The sequence below is a fragment of the Nannospalax galili genome, unplaced genomic scaffold, assembly GCF_000622305.1.
Source record: "Nannospalax galili isolate Female #2095 unplaced genomic scaffold, S.galili_v1.0 scaffold202, whole genome shotgun sequence".
Lineage (NCBI taxonomy): Eukaryota > Metazoa > Chordata > Mammalia > Rodentia > Spalacidae > Nannospalax > Nannospalax galili.
Genome location: NW_008349000.1, coordinates 1,604,007 through 1,629,006, shown reverse-complemented (window position 1 = coordinate 1,629,006; position 25,000 = coordinate 1,604,007). Strand labels below are relative to the sequence as shown.

The 25,000-nt window shown below is 38.1% G+C and overlaps 1 protein-coding gene across 9 annotated transcripts in view; it reads right to left on the bottom strand.

Annotated features, from left to right (window-relative positions):
- Positions 1-25,000, bottom strand: part of Tafa2 (TAFA chemokine like family member 2) — a 532,750-nt gene that overhangs the window by 28,212 nt on the left and 479,538 nt on the right. For 8 of the 9 annotated variants that reach the window (XR_003851590.1, XM_029569887.1, XM_008846150.3 and 5 more), the window contains 2 exons: positions 14,610-14,762; positions 13,527-13,651 (listed from right to left, as the gene is read on the bottom strand). Coding sequence is in view for 8 of the 9 variants with exons in the window: in XM_029569887.1 (XP_029425747.1) it covers positions 13,527-13,651; positions 14,610-14,762 (278 nt within the window). In the remaining variant the exon portion in view is untranslated. Of the gene's footprint in view, positions 1-3,743; positions 3,779-13,526; positions 13,652-14,609; positions 14,763-25,000 lie in introns of all 9 variants that reach the window. The other variant, XM_029569886.1, reaches the window with a different exon arrangement.

Genomic DNA, 25,000 nt, shown 5'->3' with positions numbered 1-25,000 from the left:
CTACAATACTTGAGCTTCTTGTCAAATTTGAGAGATCATCCTTCAATAGGTCCATTCCTCATGTAAAATTTAAGGCGAGGTAGCCGGCATATACATTTTCAACAGTGACTGGCTTACCTCGTGGTTTGGGGTTAGGAGTCTCCTATTTTGTGCTAGACCAAAAGGATCCCTGAAGGATCAAGTAGGCCCATTTCAAATCAAAATGTACAAAATCTTTCAAGAATGAATAATAAAAAATAAAAAGAACATAAACATCTAACTGTGAATAAACAGGGGAGGACATTAATACCCCAGGCTCTCCCTAGCAAATCTCCAGCAGTGTGCTGGAAGAGCCACCCAGACTCCATAAGACTTTGTCATGAGACCAACTTGATGTACATTCGTTGAGGTTAGGCTGAGAGAACCTCTGTGCAGAAGAATTGGGAGAGTGATACTGGATTTGTGACACCACAAAGCAGCTTCCTGTGGCTGTCCTGGGTGAAACGGAAAATGAGAAATTATGTGGTTCACCTTGACAATGTCTCATTCTCTCAGTACTTTCTGTAAGCTTGGAAAGGGTGAACACTTAGTGATGTAGTATTGGTACTACTGTAAGTAATTTTATCATAATTTGTAGGATTATTTTGGTCTGCCTATGTAAACACATTTCTTCCATATTATGAGTGTTTTCACCTATAGTATGAAGTACTAATGTCACTCAATAAGATATTCTGAAACTGTTAACGTAAGTGAAAAGTAAACTTGTCAAAGGTCATCATTAACAGCTTTTATCATAAGTTTTACTCATGAATTAATTTTCTGACAACTTAGCTAAGAAATTCTAAGGTGGCTTAAAGCTATGGTTTGCATCTGTGTTGATTCAGTGGTGCTTTCAACAAGTTCATTTTGGGGCTAGAGAGATGATTCAGCAGTCAAGCACACTGACTGCTCTTGCAGAGGACCCAAGTTTGATTCACAGCACCCACATGGCAGCTAACAAACATCTATAACTCCAGTTCCAGGGGAATCTGGTGTCCTCGTCTGACCTCCATGGACATTTCATGACACAGGTTCACTTATACACATGCAGACAATATGATCATACCCATAAAATAAAAATAATAAATAAAATATTTCTTAAAAATCAAGTTCATTTCACTTGTGAAATTTAAACTCAAACAAGGGTTACCTTTAGTAATCTCACAAATAAGTCACATGTAACTTAAGCTGGGAGTTAGATTTTAAATCATGATACCTCTCCAGATTCCTCTTACTGTCAGTCTTTTGAGAATATTCAGTTTTATTTCTTTCAAGATAAAATTAAAGCGTCACAGCAATGTGAATCCTAGAAACAGGCTGACCAAACCAACTACCCCCAAAACAGACTGACCAAATCAATATCCCGCAACAGACTGACCAAACCAACTTGCCCTAAACAGGTGACCAAATCAACTCCCCCAAACAGGCTGACCAAATAAGTTCTCTCCCAAGAGACTGACCAAATCAACCCCCCTACCAAACCAATGCCCCCAAAACAGACTGACTAAATCAACTCCCTCCCTGCCCCGTATTTTAAGCAGAGACTGAAATTAATCATTTGTAATCAGCCTTTTGAAAATGAATCTGAAACTTCTAAATTTCAATCCCCTTCTCTTCTCTCCGCCCCCTGCCCCTTCTCCAAGGTTTCAGTTTTCTTTGAACAGGACCAGGAAGAGAACAGATGCAGATAAGGTAAAATATCTTTGTCACCAGGAAAGAATCAGCAATAAAAGTCAAGGTAAAATTGGCAAGGCTAAGCAAAACCTCTCAAAGCAACCCTCTATTGACTTTGGGCTAATCTCATCATAAATCGTGGAAAGTCAACATCAATGCTTAATAGGAACAAATGCTATAATATCAAAACCTCATGGGTGAAAGGTTTGTCAACAGCTAGATTATCCTTATCTTTAGTAAGTTAAATATTAAACATGACAAAAAATCCAATTCCCTGACTTAGTATAAACTATAAAGATCTTTTTTGGTTTTCTTGTAATATGGCAATTTGAATTTTCTATCTTACATTGTATTTCATCAAATGCCAGATTTTACTCTAATAAACATTGCTTCAAGATTTAACTATTTCACAATTTTTAAAGTACTGACAACTGTGTAGGATGTCAGAAGGTTCCAATGTTATTTTTTAAATATTTTTTGACTTTGAGAATTTCATACAATGTATTTTGATCATATTCAGACCCTCTTCCCCATCTACATCTCCACCTTGCCATCCTCCCTTCTGACTTTATGTCCTCCTCTTAAAGTAATGCATACTCTGCAGTGTTGACAATGTTGTCACCCAAATAAGAGACACATTAGGATTGTAATAGACTGAATGGACAATGAAATTGCAGTCTATCACAAATCTTACATTCAGAAAGAAACTTAAAGGCCACATAGTCCATCTGTAGGTTTAATATCCTGGTTTTATCAAGTGACAGCTCTGGGAGAGTCTCTGCATTATACTAAATTTGGTTTTTCTTGGATTTCCTCCTTTTTCTATGTCTGCAGGCTTTGATGATCTTGTTCTAGACATTCCTTTTGGGAAAGCTTGATTGATTGATTGATTGATTGATTGATTGATTGATTGACTGATTGTCCATTGATTGATTGATTGATTGATTGATTGATTGATTATTTTAACACCATCCAAGAAGCGGAGATTGTCAGTCTTTTACCATGGTTTCTAGGTCTACATATCAAGCTGTCCACTAGCTAGCTCCACTAGTAGTCTGTCAACTCCTATCAGGAAGTAATCACCAAAACACAAATAAATAAGCAAGATGTGAGTTTAGAATTTTTCTTTTAATCAGTTCTTATATTCAGTTCATTATCAAATCCTCTTGATGTCACTTCCTAGTCTCCACATGGACATTATCTCCACTACCTTATTTAAAATTGATTATCTTGTACCTCTATCTGACCCATCATAGCTGAATATACTTTATGAGTTAAAACTTTCTCCTTTACTAATTTCTTAAGAGTCCTTAATGGTTCACCATTGTCTAGAGAATAAAATCCAAATCTTTCACATTGAAATTTAAAAGCTTCTTATAACAAAATTTAGCCTGTTACTCTGCTCCCAGGGATTTCCAGATGCCTACTTCTTCTCACACACATCACCTCACTCTGGACTGGTTTCAGTACTGTGAACAAGATTGATCTATCTCTCCATGTCTTTGCACAGGCTGTTTTCTGTCAGTATTAATATTGATCTAATGAACTCTGAATATCTTCTTATCTTTTAAGTTAAAAAAATATCACCTCTAAAATGAGGACTCACTTATTTCCCAAGGCAGTTCATTCACCAAGACTTAACACCAAGTACATTATTTAGTGGCCTTAGTTGTATTCTTTATAATCACACAGAAGCAATCTATTTTTTTTTCTTTTTCCTGTTGTGTCTTCCAATAATTTGAAACATGTTACTCTTGTGTTTCTATTCTCAGAGGTTATTATCAACAAAATACATTACATAAGTCTTTTCTACCCTACTGAAATTTGGGATCTAGTCTTTGATTGGGTGTGCCCAATTGTGGTGTAACCACTGTACTGGAAGGCTAAGTTCTGCCCTTTCTATCAGAGACACCTCACAATCCACACCAAATTCAGAGGCAGGTGGGCCAGTCGTGGATGATCCAGCAGGAAATTAACATTCACTGTGCTTTCTTACACATCTCAGCAGGACTCAAAAGCTATCTTAAATTTTGAGCTTGTTGGAAAATTACCTTTCACGTCTCAGCTGAATCTTCTTCACCCTATTCTACAACAGAAGGAATAAAAATGGAAGGGGAAGTCAATCATTAGTGATTTAATCTCTACGAAATGTGTGAAGGGTACAAGAAGGGACTGAGCTTGGTAGAATGTAAACAGTGCTATATATTGTTTAAGCATATATATATATATATATATATATATATTGTCTTTTTGAGACAGGGTCTCCCTGTAGCCCCCGCTGTCCTGGAACTCACTATGTGGACCAGGCTGGCCTTGAACTCACAGAGGTCTGCCTGCCTCTACCTCCTGAGTGCTGGGATTAAAGGCGTGTGGCACCATGCCCAGCCTAAGCATATATTTTTAAATAGGTTTGTAAACATAGGAAATAGGCTACAAATAGTAAATATGATTCCTCAAGTATCCCTTTCCAACACTTTTTTTTAGTATGTTCTTTAGTGATTTCATAGGTCTACAGCACATTTTGATCATATATACCCCACTGTCCTCTGTTATCTGCCTCCCGCTGCTGAACCTTCTTCTTCCTGATAATGGAAGTTCCCCTCCAACTTTCATGCCATGTGTGCATGAGAGAGATCCACTGAGTTTAATTAGAGTTGCTTTATGATCATGGATAGGATATTCATTACTGGAGCAAAGACAACCAGCAACGGCTCCACCAATGAAGGAAATGAGTCCCCATACCCATGCTTCTCTTCTTTAAGCCCTAGGAGGTAAGGAGGTACTAGCCTTTTTTTTTTTTTTTTTTTTTTTAAGGAACTCCAGATAACCAAATATAGATGAAAGTGTTGCTTCCCCCAGGGATATTTATTATAAAATGTTCAAACTACAGAACTTTGGCTGTTGACCCTAACATAAAAAGACAAAGCTATGGCTCTCTCCACTTAATTCACAGAACATAAACCATAGCCCAAGATATTCCTCACAGCTGCTAATGAAATTCTTTGGTGCCCAACTGAAGTTATATTACAATGAATGAACACCTACAATTAACACTAAGATTTTAAGCAGACTCCTCAGAGTAACATTTACAATAAACACATCATTCAAAAAATATAGAAGCATCAATACCATGCACCAATTTCAAAGCACTCATCTGTTGCCCATTGCTCATTTTAATTATGAAAATATAAGCTAAGTTTGTGAAGTACAGCTCTGGTGATATATTACTTGAAGTCTTTACATTAATTTCCAATAACTCTCTAAATAAATGCCAAGGCAGACACTCCTTGCCTTATTAAATTACCATTAATGAAGTAAGCAGCTCTTGATTTTAAAACACATAACTTAAAATATTACCTTTGAATGCTGCTTCCTGGGCACCTAGTTGGTTCTTACCTGCCTTGAACTCAGTATCTGAAGTAAAAACTGTCAATGTGTTAATTCATTTCTAACCATAACTGCTTATTAAAAATCTGTTATTACAGTGATTACATCCTTCTTTAAGTGTTTTGTTTCTAAATGTCCCATCATTTAAATTTTAAATCATATCTAATGTGAATTTCATTTATAAAATGTTTGCATTTCTCATTATTATAATAAAAACATTCACCTAGTCTTAAGAAATACCAAATTCAAGATACCGCATCACATTTCACATGAAGCTAAATGACCTAGAATTAGTGGATAGTAATGTAAAACAGAAAACACGCTCTCCCATGGGATTCTTTGCATGCCTTCTAATGGCTGCTCCCTCATTCTGTGTGTTTAGCACAAAAATTTAAGTCAGTTGTGACTGTCTTTCACTGCCTTTCTGGCCATAAATTCTACCACTTTGTTCCAGCCACAGTGTCAAGGCTACTCCTTCAAATCATGTTTTCCTAGAACAGCTTCAATCAGGTACTGTGAACTTGTTCTCCTCTCTGCCTGGAAGCTTGTCTTTCAAATAGGCTTGTGGGTCATCCACTTACCCTCTATCAAGCATGCAAACTTGCTGAGCACTCTCTATTTCCCATCCTGGCTTTTGTTTTTCCTGTGACCTAACCCCATTTAGCATACTATTATTTTATTTATTGTTAATTTTCATTGTTTCTCATCCATTAGGCAGGATCTTGTATATTGACATAGCCCAGATTTATATCATTTAACTATTAAAAGAAGCACTTATTTAAGTACTTCTGTGAATGGGCTTTACAGTTATAATTGAGGTTGCTTCCTTCAAAGAGGAATATGGCGCCAATTGTGGGGGGAGGGGCAGAAGAGCCAGAAATACAACAGGAGAGGAAAACAGGAAAGACAGGGCAAGCAAGTGGGAGGACAGAAAGATTAAGATACGGGAGGCCTCAGTTTGCCACTGTTGTTTGAGACAGGGAGGACAATGAGATGAAAAGAAGCACTTATTTAAGTACTTCTGTGAATGGGCTCTACAGTTATAATTGAGGTTGCTTCCTTCAAAGAGGAATATGGCGCCAATTGTGGGGGGAGGGGCAGAAGAGCCAGAAATACAACAGGAGAGGAAAACAGGTAAGACAGGGCAAGCAAGTGGGAGGACAGAAAGTTTGCCACTGTTGTTTGAGACAGGGAGGACAATGAGATGAAAAGAAGCGGCACCCCCAGGAGGTAAGAGAGGCTCAGAGGGCAGACACAGCAACAGTACATTCCTCAAAAACCAGGTTCTGAGATACTTGAATGAGCTTAGAAGTAGATTGTCCCCCAACCCTCCAGAAAGTAGCGTAGCCCTGTTGTGAAAAGGTGCACACACCTTTGATTATCCCCTCATAGAACCCAGACCACAGACACCACTATGCCTCAGGTGCCTGGGTGTATGATCTAAGAGTAACTAATGGACACTGCATTAAGTGCTGAATTTTTGGCAGCGTACTAAGGCAGCAACAGAAAACTAATACACATTAGCAGAATATAGGCCCTTGAGGGAGTAATTCTTAGCCTTTTTGTTTTCAGTGTTTGCACCTGAAATTTAGAATACTACTTGAAAATAGTAAACAATAAGGATTTTTAAATTAATATTTATTTGACATGTGTATTCCTCTCCAGTAAATCTATATCTCAAAAGTCCATGAAATTTTTCCAAAAAAGTATTCAAAAAGTGACATTGAAATGCGATAGCTGAATTGATTTGAAATGTCTTTATTAAGGAGTTTGTACCTCCACAAATTCTATAGAGCAGACCCACGAACCAATCAAATACCAAAGCAGGACCCTTTAAGATGCGGGATGCAGCATGCAGGTAATGAAGTCAAGGAAGCTGTTAGTAGAAGGAGGGAGGTAGAAAAACAAAGGATAAAGATAAGGAAGGAAGAAGAAAGCCAGAATATCAGAGTGTGGCTTTCAGTGTGGCAGGCACAAATATGTGCGCACTCGGTGGGTCACAAGATAAGATGTATTTCTTACTGTAGGTGCTGTAAATATAATTTATAAACCACAGCCCTAAAGGTCATTTGGCTTTGTGCGGTGGACCAGCGTGCAATTTAGGACCTGACTGGTGGTGAGATGAAGACAAATGGATGGGGACGTGCTTGATCAGAGAGGGCTGATCAAGAAAGAGCTGCTCTACTCTAGACTGGTACTTAAATTTGCAAGGCAAAAGTGAACATCGGGACTGAAGAATCCACACCAATTGTGCCCCCTAAAGATAAGGAAATGAGTCTTTCTCCTCACACTGTGCTCTTCCTTTGATGTGGGTCTGGGAGAGTACAGCACCTCTGCCCACTATTCAGACCGGCAACAGAGCAGTCACCATGGTCTAAAATCCAGCCACATCTGTGTATGAGGACAACTGAAGGCTTTAATCGCCCAAACTCATAAGAGGCTATGTCTTTTCTCCTTCATAAAAACATGACTTACCTGTCTTCTGTGGTAAGTCGGGTGTTTGTGTCATTCTAATTTAGCTATGACTGAAGTTAGAAATGCCCTTGGCACTTGGAGCCAAAGAACTCGGAAATTGAATCTAGCTCAACATCTTCATTCTTTTGCTCAGAAGGAAGCTAAAGCAAGGGCTGTGATATTCTGTTACTTATCAATCCTGACTATTTTCCATTGATTCCAATGTTTCTTGTTGGGGGTCTGTAGATAGTTAAAGCAGACTGTAATGCCACACACACTATTCATTTCCCCTGCTCAAATGTATATACTCGTTGTGGGTAAGAATTGCTCCATATATTTCTGTGCTATCCATATTTTCTATTGTGGTTGACTGAAGTTAAATAACACTTGCAAGGCATTTAGCAGGGACCAGTACACAGTAAGAGCATTTGCTTTGTGTTTAAATTATGAGTACTGTTATCACGTACCGTCATACTTGGGAGTTCCTGATATCTGTTGACTTTCATTGCTTCACACAATAAAGTTAAAAATATTTTTTTATTTCAAGGTACATTAAAAATTATAGTGTTCTTATCGACTTAAGACATTTTAAGTAAATGAATAGAAATAAAGTCATTCTAATTAGTTAAAAATTATGCCCAAGAATTCATCTAATATAAATGAAAAGTCAGTAGACTTGGGATTCGATTCCCAAAAGACAATCTTTCTAATGATAATATAAAGTCATGCATAAAGTAAATTTCTGTTCATTTTTCCTTAGGTAAGAATCAGACCCAGTTCCTGTTGCCCACAGTGGTGAGCATGGTGTCTGTACCAACAGGCAAGGAGTAGGAATTCTAAAAGAGATATGATTTCCTTAGATCTTCCACAGAGAAATAATATCAAAACATTAAAAGGAATGAACCACTGTCTGCTTTTTACTGACGATTCCAACAGCATTAAAGATACTTTTTCTCATATCTTACAAAGCTCTCTGGCACCTTCACCCCTCCCCCACCCTGCTACTTTTCTGTTGTGTAATTAGCATATAATTATGTGCTCTTTCACACTGGAGAGACTCTTCTTTTATTAATGACTCTGAAAAAGTTCTTCACTATTTATCTTTGAGAGTGAATTTGAAATAAAAGACTCATGATTTTCCTTCTAACTTACTTCTTAAAATAATGCAGGAAGGAGTTTTGGATGTCATAGATGGGCCTAAATGTTCCTCCTTTCTCATGAGGAATAATATTTTGGAAACATGTCTTCAAACTAAATGGGTTTTGAGGAACAAAATTTTGATGTTGCCTAAAGAACTATCTGTTCCTTGCTGTCCCTCCTTTCTGGAAAGAAAATGGGTCAAAGACAGAAGGAGGGCATAATCCACATTAGTGGTAAGTGCTATCCAGGTTCCAAATTCGTCCTGAATGAGCTCACCCAGGCCCTGATTTGTAGTCAGTTCTGGAAGGTACCATTCCTCTCTGCTGAGACCATGCATGCTTCATTGCTGATTTTGGCTGACTGCTTTTTTTTTCTACCATTAGGCTTACCCAGTGCTCCAGATTGGATATGGGCAATTATACGGGAATGTGTACATTACTGCAAATTTTAATCATTTCTCGAGTCATTTTGCTTGCAGTGATAATCCCACATGACCAACATATCTTGCCTCAGAAACACAAATGGCTTTTGGCTGAGAACAGCTCTTGAGGTACTTTGTAACCTTTTCCTGCTTCACGTCAGGACTTCCTTTTTGCAGCTGGGACCTGCCAAATCAGGGGTATAATGGTTTCATAGGACTATTATAAACACAGCTATCTTAGTCAAGACTAGTAAATGGGCAATAATCCCAAAGAATAAACTAATGATCCAGGCTTCTTCTTACTAATATCATTTCTGCTCATGGGTAGCATAAATTCCCTCTAGTAATATTGTGTCCAATGTATTTTAAAAAGGTTTATTACTTCCCACACTTTGACAGCATTTCAGTAGGGATGGTAGAGTAGTAATAATCTGATAACATTAGACAGTTTGAGTTTGGGGGCAATTATCAACAATATTTGACCAAATTGGTTTGTGAATCCAACTAATATTCATATTTGTACATTTCTGACTAGCCAGGCACAATGACATGGTATTCAATTCATTGAAAATATCTAACTATATCCACGTTTTACCAAAAACATTTTTTCTTTTGTGGTCTAGAGAGACGGTTCAGTAGTTAAGGCCATGCACTTTTTTTCTTGCTAAGGGCCTGAGTTAGTTCCCAGCAGCCATGTCGGGAAACTCTACTGCCTGAAATTGCAGCTCCAGGGGAACCAACAACCTCTCCTGGCCTCCACTTGCACTTGTCAATTGTATATATCGACACACAGACACATACATACAAACAACACTTGTCAGCTGTATATATCGACACACAGACACATACATACAAACAACACTTGTCAATTGTATATATCGACACACAGACACATACATACAAACAACACTTGTCAGCTGTATATATCGACACACAGATGCACACATACAAACATAATTAACATGTTTTAATCTTAATAAAAATGTATCTAAAATAATTTAAAACTACTTTTATAAAAGAAACATACGAAAAATAAACCTTGAAAACTCAAGAAGCCTTTTCTGTCAAGTCTTTTCATCTTCACTTTGAAATGAATAATTTTCTTTGAAAAATATAAATCATGGCCTCAGAATCAGTAGGGGTCTTAGAGGTAATTTAATCCAAACACCTACTATTGTGTTCATCCAGGACAGATGATGGAAACTCACCTCTCCCCTCCCCCCAGGGTTCTGGGCAAGTGTTAAACACTTTTGAAGCACTTTAAACTCACTATTAGTGTGAATACCTAATTCTTATTGTAGGCCTTTCTTCTGACATTCATAAACAAAGATAAAGGAGGATGGGCCAATTTACTCCCTAATTGGAGGCTGCTGGACTCTTTCTTGCTGCACTGGCTGCCTTGAGCAATAAGACAGTCTATCAATGGCCATTTGGACTGCCGTTGTGCCAGTACCAGATGCTAGAATAGTCCTCCAATGCTTTGAGGAAACTATATGATAATTACAGATAATTGCCCTGGCCTTGAAGGCACAGCGTTAGCCAGTATGATTCGAAGCAACTTTTATGAGACTTTTTGCTACCACAAGTTTTAATGAACTCTAGAAGATCCTAAGTTGGTAGAGGAAGACCTCCCCTGGTGGTCTACCAATGGGACGACTATGACCAGTGTTAAAAGGGAAGGTTGCAATTGGTCCAAAACACCAGCCTCAATAGCTGTGATGGATCCAGACACCCTTTGGAGGGCTTTATAAGTTGACTTCTCAGGCTCACTTATTGAGTTGTCTAGGAGACAACATCCTATATCTTCTCCCCTGGTATTACATTGGGTTTAATAATGGTCTTTTCTACTTTAAGAAGTGAAGGGTTAGCTGGTGACATGGAGAAAGCAGTAGAGACAGGAGAGCAGTGGCAGTGGAGGTATAGCAGGGCAGAGGCCAAGCAGTCTTGGCAGAGGTTGAGTTGTGGGAGGGGCAGCCAGCTGACAGCAGAGGAAACTGCTAAATGGTTTAAGAGCACCCATGACAGGAAGGAAAAGGGCAGGCTGAGGAAGGGAGCGAGGGAAGGAAAGGGAAGTTCAGAGACAGAGACAGAGAGAGAGAGAACAAAGAAGTTGCAAACTTTCACCACCAGGATTCCAAAGAGCTGTAAAGTTTTCAGAGCCATGAGTTTCTGACTCCCAGGCTGAGAGCTGCTCTGACCACTGTCAAGAGCTGAGGGACCCCAATACCGAGGCCTGTCTGGAAACTGCAACCAAAGGCTGAGGATCCCACCTTCTTGGGCTCATACAACTCTTTAACACTTGCAGGCCTCAGGGTCCCAAGGACTGCATGAGCACTCTAATACTAGAGGGCACAGTTTGCTACTGCCTTGACCCGCTTACTGCACTGCTTCTTGCCCCCAACACTGGATAAACAAAAGCTGCCAGAGACCCAACATTTGAAGAGCTTCCTGCCTCCCCTGTTTCTATCCTACTACAGTAAAAGACCCACCAGCCAGATGAATGGGTGACAAATCCTCTATGCAATCTGTGTTTTACGAGGTCCTCCTTACCAGCTTCAGGGTAGAAAATGAAAGACAATCATACAGTCCTTTAACTAAAATGACCTATAGAATCTGGATGCAGTTTTCCCTATCCACAATGCCTCACACTTTCATCCATCTTTTTCTTTACATTAAAATGAATTTTGCGAAGGGGAAGTTCAGTTCTAATTTTGGATTATCGAGAATATGGCCAAAAGGAATGAAACAGCACCTTTAAAAATATTTTTTGATAATTTAGATAGAATTGTCTTGACCTTTCCATTTCAATGATCCAGAAAGTTAAAGATATTCTTAAAGGTCTGCCTCATAGGCAACTTTCTATTGCTATCACTTAAGATATAAGCTAAATCATATGCTAAAAGTTAAGTAGAAAGTTCAGGTTAAGGAGCCAGTCTTGAGAACGGGGCTATGTGACTTGAATGTTGATTCCCAATTAATTGTCATGATGATCTTGGGAAGTCACTTAAGTTTGTGAAGTATTGGTTTATTCACCTGTAAAATGCAGACAAAATAATATTTTCTTCATGAGGGTATTCAGAGGACTCAATCAGGTAATTCATTTATAGCACTTTGTTCAGTGTGTAGCTTATGTTTATATGCCCAATAAATGTTAGCTTCTCCTTGTCCATTGAAGTAATGAAAACACAGAACAGCTGTAGAGAGCTTACCTTTTATTTACTTATTTTTTAATTTTTTCAGTTGCTTCAAATTCTCAAGGCTCTAGTGAATTCCTGTGAGTTTCAAAGGAGTAGCATTGGGAGGAAGTGGATAATTTCATGATGTAAATGCCTTACAAGGAACTTTGCATTAGAAAAAAATACTGTTAACGAATCAGTATGAATTAGCTCTTTTGTTAACTCATTAAATAGTATAATTATTCTAAATAACTTATGCACTCAATAGATTTTTGGAAAGATGTGCCAACAAAATGGTCACATTTATGTATATCTAATGTTAGGTGCATTGAGGTCATTATTTGACAGACCAGAATATGTTGGGGTGACATCAATAAAACAGTCAATAATCACTTGAAAATGTGCAAAATTTTTAAAAGCTATGTCAAAGAGTACCATAATACCATCATCTCCTTTGATGCCATTCTTTATAAAATGTTCCTATACCATTATTCTGTTCTATTACTCAGTTATCCTACTCTAACCAATCATCTGCTTTCTCTCAAAGCAAATTTGTAAAAAGATAAAATTTTAGTTTTTAATTATATCCCCCATAAAAAGGAATTCGAATGATTCCAGTCCATAGAATCCATGTAGCTAATTGGGAAATTAAAGGATTAAGTGTCTTTGCATGTCCATCCCTACTTCCAGATGTAAATCCTCAAGTCACTGTCTTGAGCATTGTTTTGTGTTTGTTCTGAGATTCTGAAATGTCTCCCCATTACCTGTTATAATGGCTGCAAACCTTAACCCTTAGATAACTATTTAATATTCCCAAACCCAGGAAGATCAAAATAATCACTTTCATAGAGCAGAGAGAACCTTAGTTGGAAATTTTTATGGAATCATATAAAAACTAAACTAAACCAAACCCAACATTTTCAGAATTTATTCAGATTACTATATAGCAGAAGAATAATGACTGGAGCCTTGTTTTGCATTTAGCATGCATCCTCATGGAATTTCCTGTCAATGGCAGTGTCTTATGAACAGTGTTCATTAGTCAGAAAACATGGCAGTTGATGGTAAACTATAGAAGATGTCCTTCTGAAATAAAAATGTGCTATGAAGAAATGAATTAAGGGGGAAATGGGAAACTCATATAATATCAAACTATACTCTCTCAATCTACAACCACCCCAGAATACCACAAAACATGCCCCAATTATCCACAAATTCAGAGACATTTGGCTTTCTCCAAGCAGCTGTCCACTTACCCTAGTTGTTTTTACTTTATTCCCAGAGGAGCAACTCCATCCTTTCCGATCTGGAAGAACCTTACATTCCTCTCCCTCCAAACATGGCTGCATATGACACCACCATTTTTGTTCCACTATGGAAGCTATGAGAGAGAAAAGCCAGCTCAGTGCTTTCTATCCAGCAGTGATTACATGGGAACAAGACTCACTGATCTAAGTAAAATGTTTTTATAAGAATTTTCTTCTATTTAATATTTTATTTTATTATGACAAGAACAACTAACCTGAGATATATGTTAATAAATTTCTAGGTGTTCAATACAATAGTGTAAGTATACCCACAATGTCAAAGGATTTTTCAAGTGAAAACAGACTTCTTGAAAATATGCTGAAAAACCATGTGCACTAATTTATACAAGTACATAATAAACTGTCCAATTTGTAATCAATATTTTAAAATCCATGCAGTGCTTCCCATGAAAGGTCTGAAAATTGGGAGAGTGTTAGTAGTTAACATATTTTTCTCCTTTTCTTCATCCTGAATAGTAATTTCATCACAAGAATAGACCAATTTAAAAAATTACTGTTTATGATACAATAATTAATTACTTCATACAAAAATTCATATTCTATTATTATAATATGACCTATCAAACAAAGAAACTATTATCCTGCATATACATTGAAGTCATTTTCTGTGAACTTTATCTGAAGCTAAGCTGTCACTCATGTACATAGTGATTTTTTTTCCTCCTATTAAGAACCACCCAGGGTTTAAGAACCTATATTAATAAGCCATATATATCATCTTGCATCTTGCACCTTCCTCAATCATCTACCAGGAAATCTATATTTCATGGTATCAAAATCAGAAGCACATTGACGGAATGGAACCTCGGTATAATGCTTTTGTGGCAGAACTTCATGAGACGTTATTCCTTTATCTAGCAGTTTTTACAGCACCAGATAGTTCCCCGAGATAACTTTATTTCTGTCAGGTGACTGACAGTGTGGTCCCCTAGGAGTGACTCCAGTTGGTAGCATTATATTGGGGTTCCAGTTCTGACCAAGTTATTACAACGAACAATAAAGAGGTCGCACCATCCACACAAGACGGAGCAGCTCTTGTGGTCCCTGCCACCTGCCCAGGGAAGCAGGAGCACTTGACTGTTTGTGACCTTTCTTCTATCTTGTTCTTATTACAGCATCTGTGAAGGGCCACCACCTCGCAAGTCCCCGTTTTAACATGGTGAGCTGTGCAAACAGAAACAAAAGATAAAACAACACTGAGAAAGCTTTGGACACTTCTTTTCCTGTTTTTAATTAGAAATACATTAAATATAGCTCTATAATGGACCTACCATGCATGAAACTAGAAATACAATGATTCTAACTCCATAATGCAGACTTGATTTCTTTTCTAAATGTGGTGAGACCATTTCTGTCAGTAAATGCTTGGTGAAGCAGGAACAATTAGTGACTAGATTGGAATGAGCTGTTAAAACAGTCTGAAATATAGAGGCAACTCGTGGTGCCATAAAAAGACATTTATTTGCATATTTTCACACTTTTTTGTTCAATGTGTTAATCAAAAGAAAGCAAAGCCCTGGATGAGGTGCCAGGCAGTGGGCCTGAGGCCATACCACACTCACAGCAGTGTGATGGTAAGAGGGAGGGTGCGAGCGTTCCACAGAAGATGCCCTTTAGAAAGCAGGGGGTATAGTGTGAGCGCCATGGGATTTTCTGCCCAGTTTCCCTCGAAATGAACTAATTGGAAGAGTCTAAAAGTGCCACCACTTTCCTACAAGCTCCAACCACGTCAGGACCCACAATCATTCCTCTTTCCATTTTGCCTGAGGAGACAACTGGTACCAAATGGCAACAGCCACAGTCAGAACACTGATGGATTGTATCTGGCAGCTGGCCACCTGGAAACTCAGTCTCATAAGCTGTCAGGCTCCTGTGATCATTTTTCTAAGCTCAAAGTAAGATGACAGTGCTCTGGAGATGATTGAAAATTTTGGCTCTCATGACATGTTTTGATAGGGCTCTGGTTTGTCTTCATCAGTACTACACACACGCACACACACACACACACACACACACACACAGATGCACACACACAATTTCCTCTTCTTCAATGTTATTAACCTTACTGTGGAATCATAAATCATAAAGGTATTAAAAGTAGCTTAAAAGTCAAACATCTGCTGAAAGAGTATACTTTCAGAAATTTTTTAAATGAAAACAGAAATTTAAATAGAAAAGTAGGAAACCTCACAGTTTATTGTTATAAACACATTGAAAGACACATGTCATCAATAAGTTCCACACATCATGCATTCATATTAACCTTCTCATTAGAAATGAGAAGAAGAAGCATACTGGGCACTAACTCAGGTTAGGTGGAGAGGAAATCATATATATCATCACCTCTTACCTCTCTGTGTGAGACCAGGAACCTCAGGTGTGACAGATAATCCTCAAAAGAACTCTCAGAGGAAGATGACATTTCCACTGCCGTAGATATTTTTTGTGTCACTGTAGATATAAATGGGGATGCTCCCTATTTCTTATTGAAATACATATTTATTTATACAAAGATGTTAAAGCATAGATCCAGACTCCTGATCAGATCTTATTATGCTCTAGAAAGTATTTTTTATTTAAGCACAAGCCTTTTCCTTTACCCTAGTGAGTACTTTATGTTTTGTGTTACAATACACAAGTTAGACTGCCTTCTAACACTATACTTCACTTAGTAGCATTTAGAATGAGTGAGTAATATACATCACACATTGCTCTGAGTACTAGAGATTTAATGAACAAGAAGGACAGAATCTATTCCTGCCCTCAGAGAGCTTATATTGCTAAGGAGAAAATAAATAATAACTGTTTAAGTATATTATTAGGTAACTGAAAAATTGAAGGAAATCCAGTGGAGTGACATAGTAGAGAGTAACTGAACAGGGAGGGAATGTCTGTCTACCTTTGAGAGTTTCTGGGAATTTACTACTGTGGAGTTAACCTGAGCTGTGACCTACATTGTAAGGCAGAAGTATCCTTTATGAAGATCTGAAGCGGAAAAAGCAAAGAAAAGGAAAGGAAATGTCAGGCCCCTGAAAAAGGGAAAGTGTGATGCATTCCTAATACAAGATGGCCAGAGTGGCTGAAGAGGGTGATCAAGGGAGAGACTGAGGAAAATGTGTCCAAAATGTAGGCAGTTCACATAACGCCCAGTAGAGTGGTGGGCTGCTTCTCTTCTAAAATACCTTTGGACAGGAGTAGCATCCGCTATTTTGTCCTAGAAACTTATTCAGGATGTTCATTAGTGATTGAGCTGAAAAAGGCAAGAGTAGAACTCGTGACAAAGTGGTTGGTAATGTATGAAATTAGACAACTTCAGTAGACAGGAGGGAAGGAAGCAGATGAAGCCTATTTCCGTATATGGCTGACTTAATGGTCTGAAGGCTGAACGGGGAATTCAAGATAACTTTTAACTGTGGTCTGAGCAATTAGAAGCCAATGGTTAAAAATGACCCATCCTAAAAAGGGGCTGGGGGAGTTTGACAGAAGACAGGTGAGGTAGGATATCATTTCTTCTGTTTTGATCATAATAAGTTTGAAATTCATATAAGAACCCCAAGTACAGATGTAATATGAGAAATGTTTGTAACACAGTGCTTAGGGAAAAGATTTGGGCTATAAATACAAACCCCAGAGCCCTAAGTCTATAGGTTGTATATAAAACCAGAAACAGGACAAGACCATCATGGAAACGTGACCCATGCAGAAGAGAAAAAGGAAATAGGCAGTCCCAAATGCAGACATGGAAGATGGAAGACAGCAAATAGACTGACAAAGAGCAGCAAATGAGGGAAAGGGAAAGCATGCAAAACGAAGGAACTGAAGACTCAAGAGTAAAGCATACCCACTGACTGATCGGCCACGTCAAATCTGCTGAAAGACCCAATTGAATGAAAAGAAGTCCATTAAGAAAGTAATACACCCTGAATAGCCAAGGAAGTCTTCGGCAAAGAGAATAAATCTTTGATAAAGACATCAAGAACACAGAAAGGGAAAAGGCCATCTCTCCAATAAGTGATGGTATGATACCTGAATACACAGAAGAATAAAATTAGACTCTTACCTCACCCTACACAGAAAACTCAACACAAAATGAATTAGACTTAAATGAAGGACCAGGAACTATAAAATTATTAGAGGAAAACAAAGGGAAAATATCTAAGACTTTGGTCTAGGAGATACATGATAGACAGAAGATAGGTAGGTAGATAGATGATGATAGATAGATAGATAGATAGATAGATAGATAGATAGATAGATAGATAGATGATAGATCATCAAAGCACAGACAACCAAAACAAAGATAGAAAAATGAGATTACAGAAAGCTGAAAAGCTCAGTGCGGCAAAAGACAATTGACAGAGAAAAGGCTGCTATGGAATGGGAAAAAATATTTGCAAGTCAAACATTTAATAAAAAGTTAATATCCAAAATATATAAAGAGCCTAAAGAACTCAAGAGCAAGAAAATAACCATTCCAATTAAAAAACTGACAAGGGACATGAATAGAGATTTCTTAAGAAAAGATACAGAAATGGCCAACAGGTATATGAAAAATGGCCTGTATTTTTAATCACTAGTGTGATATGAATCAAAATCACAATGAGAGGCCACTTCACCCCACGAAGAACAACTATTTTAAAAAACAAAGGCTGAAAAGTGTTAGCAACAATGTGGAGAAAAAAGAGCACTTGTTCACTGCTACTGGAGAGGTCAGTGGCTCCAACCATTATAGAAAATATGCAGGTACTGAGTCCCGTCCCAATGACCTGGGGCAGACCTGACTTTGGTAGGCTAAGGCTGAGATCTTGGCAGATAGCCTGAAAGGGTGGGTTCTGATCTTCATCTGTGTAGGGGCTGGGATTTCAGCAGACCTCCAGAGATTGCCTATTCCAGTCTCCCTCTGGCATAAGGGCTGAGAACTCAGGAAACTGCCTGAGAGTGCCCTGATCCTGCTTCCACATGGTGGTGAGTTTTCCCTAATTGTACCATACTCAACCCCCTAACTGGGATTGCATGAGACCCCTCCTAAGGCCCCAAGCCAGACCTGGCTTTGGCAGGATAAGGCTGAGACCTGAGCAGACAGCCTGAGAAGGTGGGTTTCGACCTCCATCTGTGTAGTGGCTGGGATCTCAGAGGACCACCAGACAGTGCCTATTCCATCCTCCCTCTAGCATAGGGGCTGGAGCACTCAGCAGACCAACTGAGAGTCCCCAAATCAGCCTTCCTTAGGGATCTTCCCAAATTTTGCTGAGTTCCCACTACTACAGGTCCAAACCTCAGAAGGAAGCCTGAGTGGACCAGACTGGAACCTGATTTGGCCTTCTATTGATGCTTCTGAGTAGCTGATCTGAAGCCATCAGTTACATCCAAAATAAAACCTGTGAGACCTGAAACCTGGACCAACCAGCTTTATATAACCAATAAGTAAAGGACCAAGGCACACCAATAATACAAACAGAAGCATACTTCAACTTAATTCTATAATACAAACAGGTTTCTCATATAAGAATCATAAACAAGAAATTCACATGCCAAAATCACAATGAGATAATAATAAAATGGAAAGCCAAAACACTATGTCCCCACCAAGCTCCACCAATTCTGTAGAAGAGTTCTATAAGGAGAACCCCATAGAGATAACACAGGACACTGAATTTAAAACAACAGTCATAAACATGATCAAGGAATTCAATGAATTTAAAGAACACATGAAGAAACAAATAAAAAAGCTAAAAGAACAAAGGTATAAACTTCTGAATGAATTCACAAAAAAGATAGAAACACTGAAGAAAACTCAGGCAGAAATGAAGAAGGAAGTGCAAAACTCAATAAGCCAACTTGAAACAACAGGGGAAAGCCTCACCACTAGAATGAATGAAATGGAAAACAGAATATCAACACTGGAAGATAAAGTTGAAGAATTGGACCACTCAAGTAAAGATTATGAAAAATTATAAAAAAAATAACACAGGAATGGAATATGCAAGCGATGTGGGATACCATGAAAAGACCAAATTTACATATCATATGCATAGAAAAAGGAGAAGAATTCCAGATTAATGGTATTGGCCAGATCTTAAACAGGATTGCAGAAGAGAATTTCCCAAAATTAAGGAAAGACATCCCCACACAAACACAGGAAGCGTGTAGAACACCAAATAGACAGGATCAGAAAAGAAACTCCCCACGACATATCATAGTAGAAACACTGAATGTACAGAACAAAGAGAGAATACTAAAAGTAGCAAAAGAAAAACAAGTCACATAGAAAAGCCCATCAGAATTGCAACTGGCTTATCAACATAAACTATGAAAGCCAGAAGAGCCCGGACAAAGGTATTTCTGATTCTAAATGATAATAGATGCTAACCCAGAATACTTTACCCAGTAAAAATGTCTACTATAGTTGAGGGGGAAAGAAAAATCTTCCATGAAGTGAAAAGCCTGAGAGAATACATGTCCATGAAACTAGCCTTTCAAATAATACTTGAAGCAATACAAAGAGAGGAGAAAGGAAGAACTATACCCCAGGGGCAATGAAAGAAAATAAATAAAGGTATAATTGAGGAAACACAAAATTAGACAAAGAACACAAACAGCAATGAAAATGATGACAGCCAATATACATCTTTCAATAATAACCTTAAATATCAATGGGCTGAACTCCCCAGTAAAAGACACAGGCTAAGTGAATGGATTAAGAAACAAAATCCATCTCTTTGCTGTCTTCAAGAAACCCATCTCAACTTCAAGGACAGGCACTACCTTACAGTGAAAGGAGGGAAAAGAATATTCCAATCAAATGGCACTAAGAGACAAGCAGGGGTTGTTTATCAAAATGATCAAAACAGAGGGAGAACTCCCAAATTCCTTCTATGAAGCCAGCATTACTCTAATACCCAAACCAGGTATAGCCATAACCAAAAAAGAAAACTAAAGATCCGCATCCTTAATGAACATAGATGCAAAATTTCTCAACAAAATACATCCAAGCCACATACAGACATATATCAAAAAGAAAATGGAGAAAAACTGGAAGCATTCCCATTAAAAATAGGAACCAGACAAGGATGTCCATTATCTCCACTCCTTTTCTACATAGTGCTTGAAACTCTTGCTAGAGCAATAAGACAAGAGAAGGAAATTAAAGGAATACAAATTGCAAAAGAAGAGGTCAAATTATCACTTTTGCAGATGATATGATACTATACCTAAGAGATCCCAAAAGTTCCACCAGAAAACTCCTAGAACTGATCAACACTTTCAGTATAGTGGAAGGTTATAATATCAATCTACAAAAATCAGTAGTCTTTCTATATATAAACAATAAACAATTGAAGAAAGAATACAGGGAAATGCTCCCATTCACAATTGCTGCAAAAAAAAAAAATCTCAGAATAAATCTGACAAAACACACCTAAGATCTCTACAATGAAAGTCTTAAATCATTAAAGAAAGGGATTGAGGAAGACACCAGGAGATGGAAGGACCTCCCATGCTCACTGATTGGGAGAATTAATATTGTGAAAATGACCATCCTAACAAAAGCAATATATAGGTTCAATGTAATCCAAATCAAAATCCCCATGACATACTTCACAGAATTAGAAAAACTATCCCTAAATTTGTATGGAAGCACAAAAGACCCCAGATAGCCAAAGCATCCCTGAGCACAAAGAGTTGCACTGGGGGGATTACTATACCAGATCTCAAAGAATACTACAGAGCCATAGTCATAAAAACAGCATGGTACTGGCACAAAAACAGACACATAGATCAATGGAACATCATTGAAGATCCAAATCTGAGTACACACAATTTCAGCCACCTGATATTTGGCAAAGGTGCCAAGAACACACAATGGAGGAAAGACAGCATCTTCAACAAATGGTGCTGGGAAAACTGGATCTCCACCTGTAGAAGAATGAAACAAGATCCTTATCTTTCACCTTGCATAAAAGTCAACTCCAAATGGCTCAAAGACCTCAGTGTGAAACTAGAAACTCTGAAAGTATTACGATCTCCACCTATAGAAGAGTGAACCTAGATTATTATCTTCCACCTTGCAGAAAAGTCAACTCCAAATGGATCAGACTTCAATGTGAAACTCAAAACTCTGGAACTATTACAAGAAAACACTGGCAGTAACGTACAAGATATAGGTGTAGGAAAGGATTTTCTAAATCAGACAGAAGTTGACCAGGAATTAAGGTCAGCCATTAATAAGTGGGACCTCATTAAACTAAAAAGGGGCTTCTGTACATCAAAGGAGGCAACCAGGGAAGTGAAGAGAAAACTCACAGAATGGGAGAAAATCTTCACCAGTGACACATCCGACAGAGGTTTAATAACCAGAATATATAAAGAACTCAAAAAAGAAAGAAGCAAGAAACCAAATGACCCAATTAAAAGATGGGCTAAAGATCCAAACAGAGAGTTCTCAAAGGAAGAAATAAGATGGCTAAGAAACATCTCAAAAAGTGTTCTAATCATTAATAATTAGGGAAATTCAAATTAATACCACCTTAAGGTATCACTTTACCCCATCTCAACTGGCTAGAATCAAGAGCACAAATGATCCCAAATGCTGGACAGGATGTGGAGAAAGGGGAAACGCTCATTCACTGCTGGTGGGATTGCAAACTCGTGCAACCTCTATGGAAAACAATGTGGAGAACTCTTAAAAAACTAAAAATGAACCTACCATGTGATTCAGCTATACCATTCCTTGGTATATACCCAAACGAGTCATGTACAGAAGAGAACATGTTTGTTGCTGCTCTTTTCACAATAGCTAAGAGATGGATGCAACCTAAGTGCCCCACAACTAACGAGTGGCTAAAAAAATGTGTTATATTTACACAATGGAGTTCTATTTAGCAGTAAAGAAAGATGAAATAATGAAATTTGCAGGTAAATCGATGGATCTAGAAACCATTATAGTAAGTGCAATAACACAGACTCAGAAAAATAAAAGATGTGTGTTCTTCCTCATTTGTGGATCCTAGCACCAAATCCTTTTAAATTTGATGTCCTTGTAATAAGATGATACTATACAGTAGTATGTTCTGCATGAAATTAACTACCATCATCATGACTTCAGCTGACCCACTGACCCTGATTGCTAAATATCGTCACAATAGGCTTGTTGTCATTGTGCTCCTTCATTAAAGAAGGGGCAAGCAGGGTCACTGGACCCTCACCAGAGTAACCAGCCAGTCTTCCCAGCCAACTGTATGTAATTTGGCCCTAATCACACATGGTCTCTTGGATTTGGGGAGGGCTAACGTATACAATCTGAGGAAGGCTAGGAATAAAAGGCTTGACCCATACTGGGTAAAGTCTTTCCAGTGTGCATACTCTCAGGTCATTCATACACCTCATCAACCCCTCAGTTATCTAGGTAAGTAAGCTCAATAAAGTCATTGATTCCCCAGGAAGCTCAGTAAAGTCATTGATTCCCCATCAAAAATTGGTTTGACACTAGATTCTTAAGAGGGAATAAGCATTTCTTAGTATCTGAAGGAAAATAATTCTCACAATAGATGGAAATTTTATTTGTTAATGTTATTACGTCTCAAAATTATTTTAAAAAAGAAAATGAGAATGTAAAAGATGGTAAAAGGATATTGGAATGGAGATACTTTCCAAACTAGACAGAAAAAATGAGAAAGCCTAAGGAAATGATGAAGATCTGTGTAGGTTTCTTATGATATATAAAGGATGAGACAAAAATAATATACACATAATCTTAAAATTTTTAAAGTCATAATGTAGTCAACTAGTTTAAGGAACAAAATATATGTCTAGTCAAGGTTTACCTGAAAGCATTAGATTTTTTACCCAAGCTGTATCAACATAGCACATGGTAATTAAAAGTGCCAGACTGGTGGAACTAACCTTATTGGATGTTTAACAGCCATACTTTGAGTCATATGCTAATCTGGTCAGAGGGATTTAAAGGACAGTTTTTGCCCCTTGCCCTCCAAGGTCAACTAAGTTCCAGGACTATGGAATACAACTGTGGTAAGTCATCTGCCCTCTTGTTCAGGGAGGCCATGGAAACCTCACCAGATGTACTTGAACCAGTGTCCACTCTACAGAGAGGAGGGTCAACTCAGAGCAATCATTTCCTCCATGCTTCCAACTGAAGCCAGTTATGGTTGAGCAGGACCTTTGACTTATCTTCACAGAGATGGAACTGGTAAAAGAAAGGAGCCAAAGCTCCTCCCAAACCCATGTGACCCCTGAGGAACAGATCTTCAAGTGTAAATATAAATTGATTTATTTGGACCAACTGTATGGTCTTAAACACCCAAAAGGAAAGTATAACCAAAGAGCAAAGTGATCAGTATATTTCTTTAAGGGTACAAGGGACCACATTTTTCACACATTAGGCTTAAGCATATATAAAAAGTTACTCAAACAATTATTTCTCATTGATGATTTTGTTCTGAATCAGAAAGTGCTGCTCAGATGTAAGACTTCAAATCTTGTTCTGCAATACCGTAGTGCCCACCTGTAGCTATGGGAGACAACCCACTATTGTTCTAAAATGATGGACAAATTTGTTTTCTCCCCCTATCTAGAACCCTTTGAGGGGGGAACTGATACTGATTCTAACCATTCCAACAGCTATCAAAATGCCTGAAAGCAAATCCTGAATCCATCACTCTCAAGTCCAGCCTTGACAGACAAATGAAAAGTGAGGCAGAACCCAGTCGAGGGATGCTTTTGGAAGCTCTCATGAAGAAATTCCAATGGACTCTCATATGAACATTTAAAACTTGCCCTGTTCTAGATAGTTCCCTATCTAGAAACTGTAATGCTAAGTACTCTTGACTTTACTTCTCTTTCACATCTCCTATTCACCAGTCAAGGACTTTCTTTTCCCCCTACAGATAAGAGTTATGCAATTTGGGAGTCTTTTTAGATAGACACACTGAAGGAATACTCCAGTTGCCTCACCCTGTATCCTTGTTCAGCATGGAAGAAGCCAGAGCAGTCTGCATCTGGATTCCCTGTCTGAAAGCTGGGTAAACTCTTCATAGGATGGTGTGATAAGAATAGGAGGTAGGAATTGACTAGGCAGTTTGGGTAAAAAGACCCCAAAGAAAAGTAGCCAGTTTCTTGGCTAAAAGTCAAAATGTCCTCAGGGCTCTTAGTAATATACTGTGTTCCAAAGGCCAAAAATGTCAAAAGTATTTGGGAGCTCTTACCTAATCCTTAAAAGATTTTAGGGTTCCTCTTCAGAGGGGGCAACAGTAGATTAGCAAAAAGCCCCATTTAAAAAAAGAAGAGAGTACATGAAGTTATCAGAAAAAAACTGATGTGGAGATATGGGAGGAGTTGGAGGGGAGGGAGGTGGGTGTGGATTTGCCTGTATGAAATTCTCAATAAAT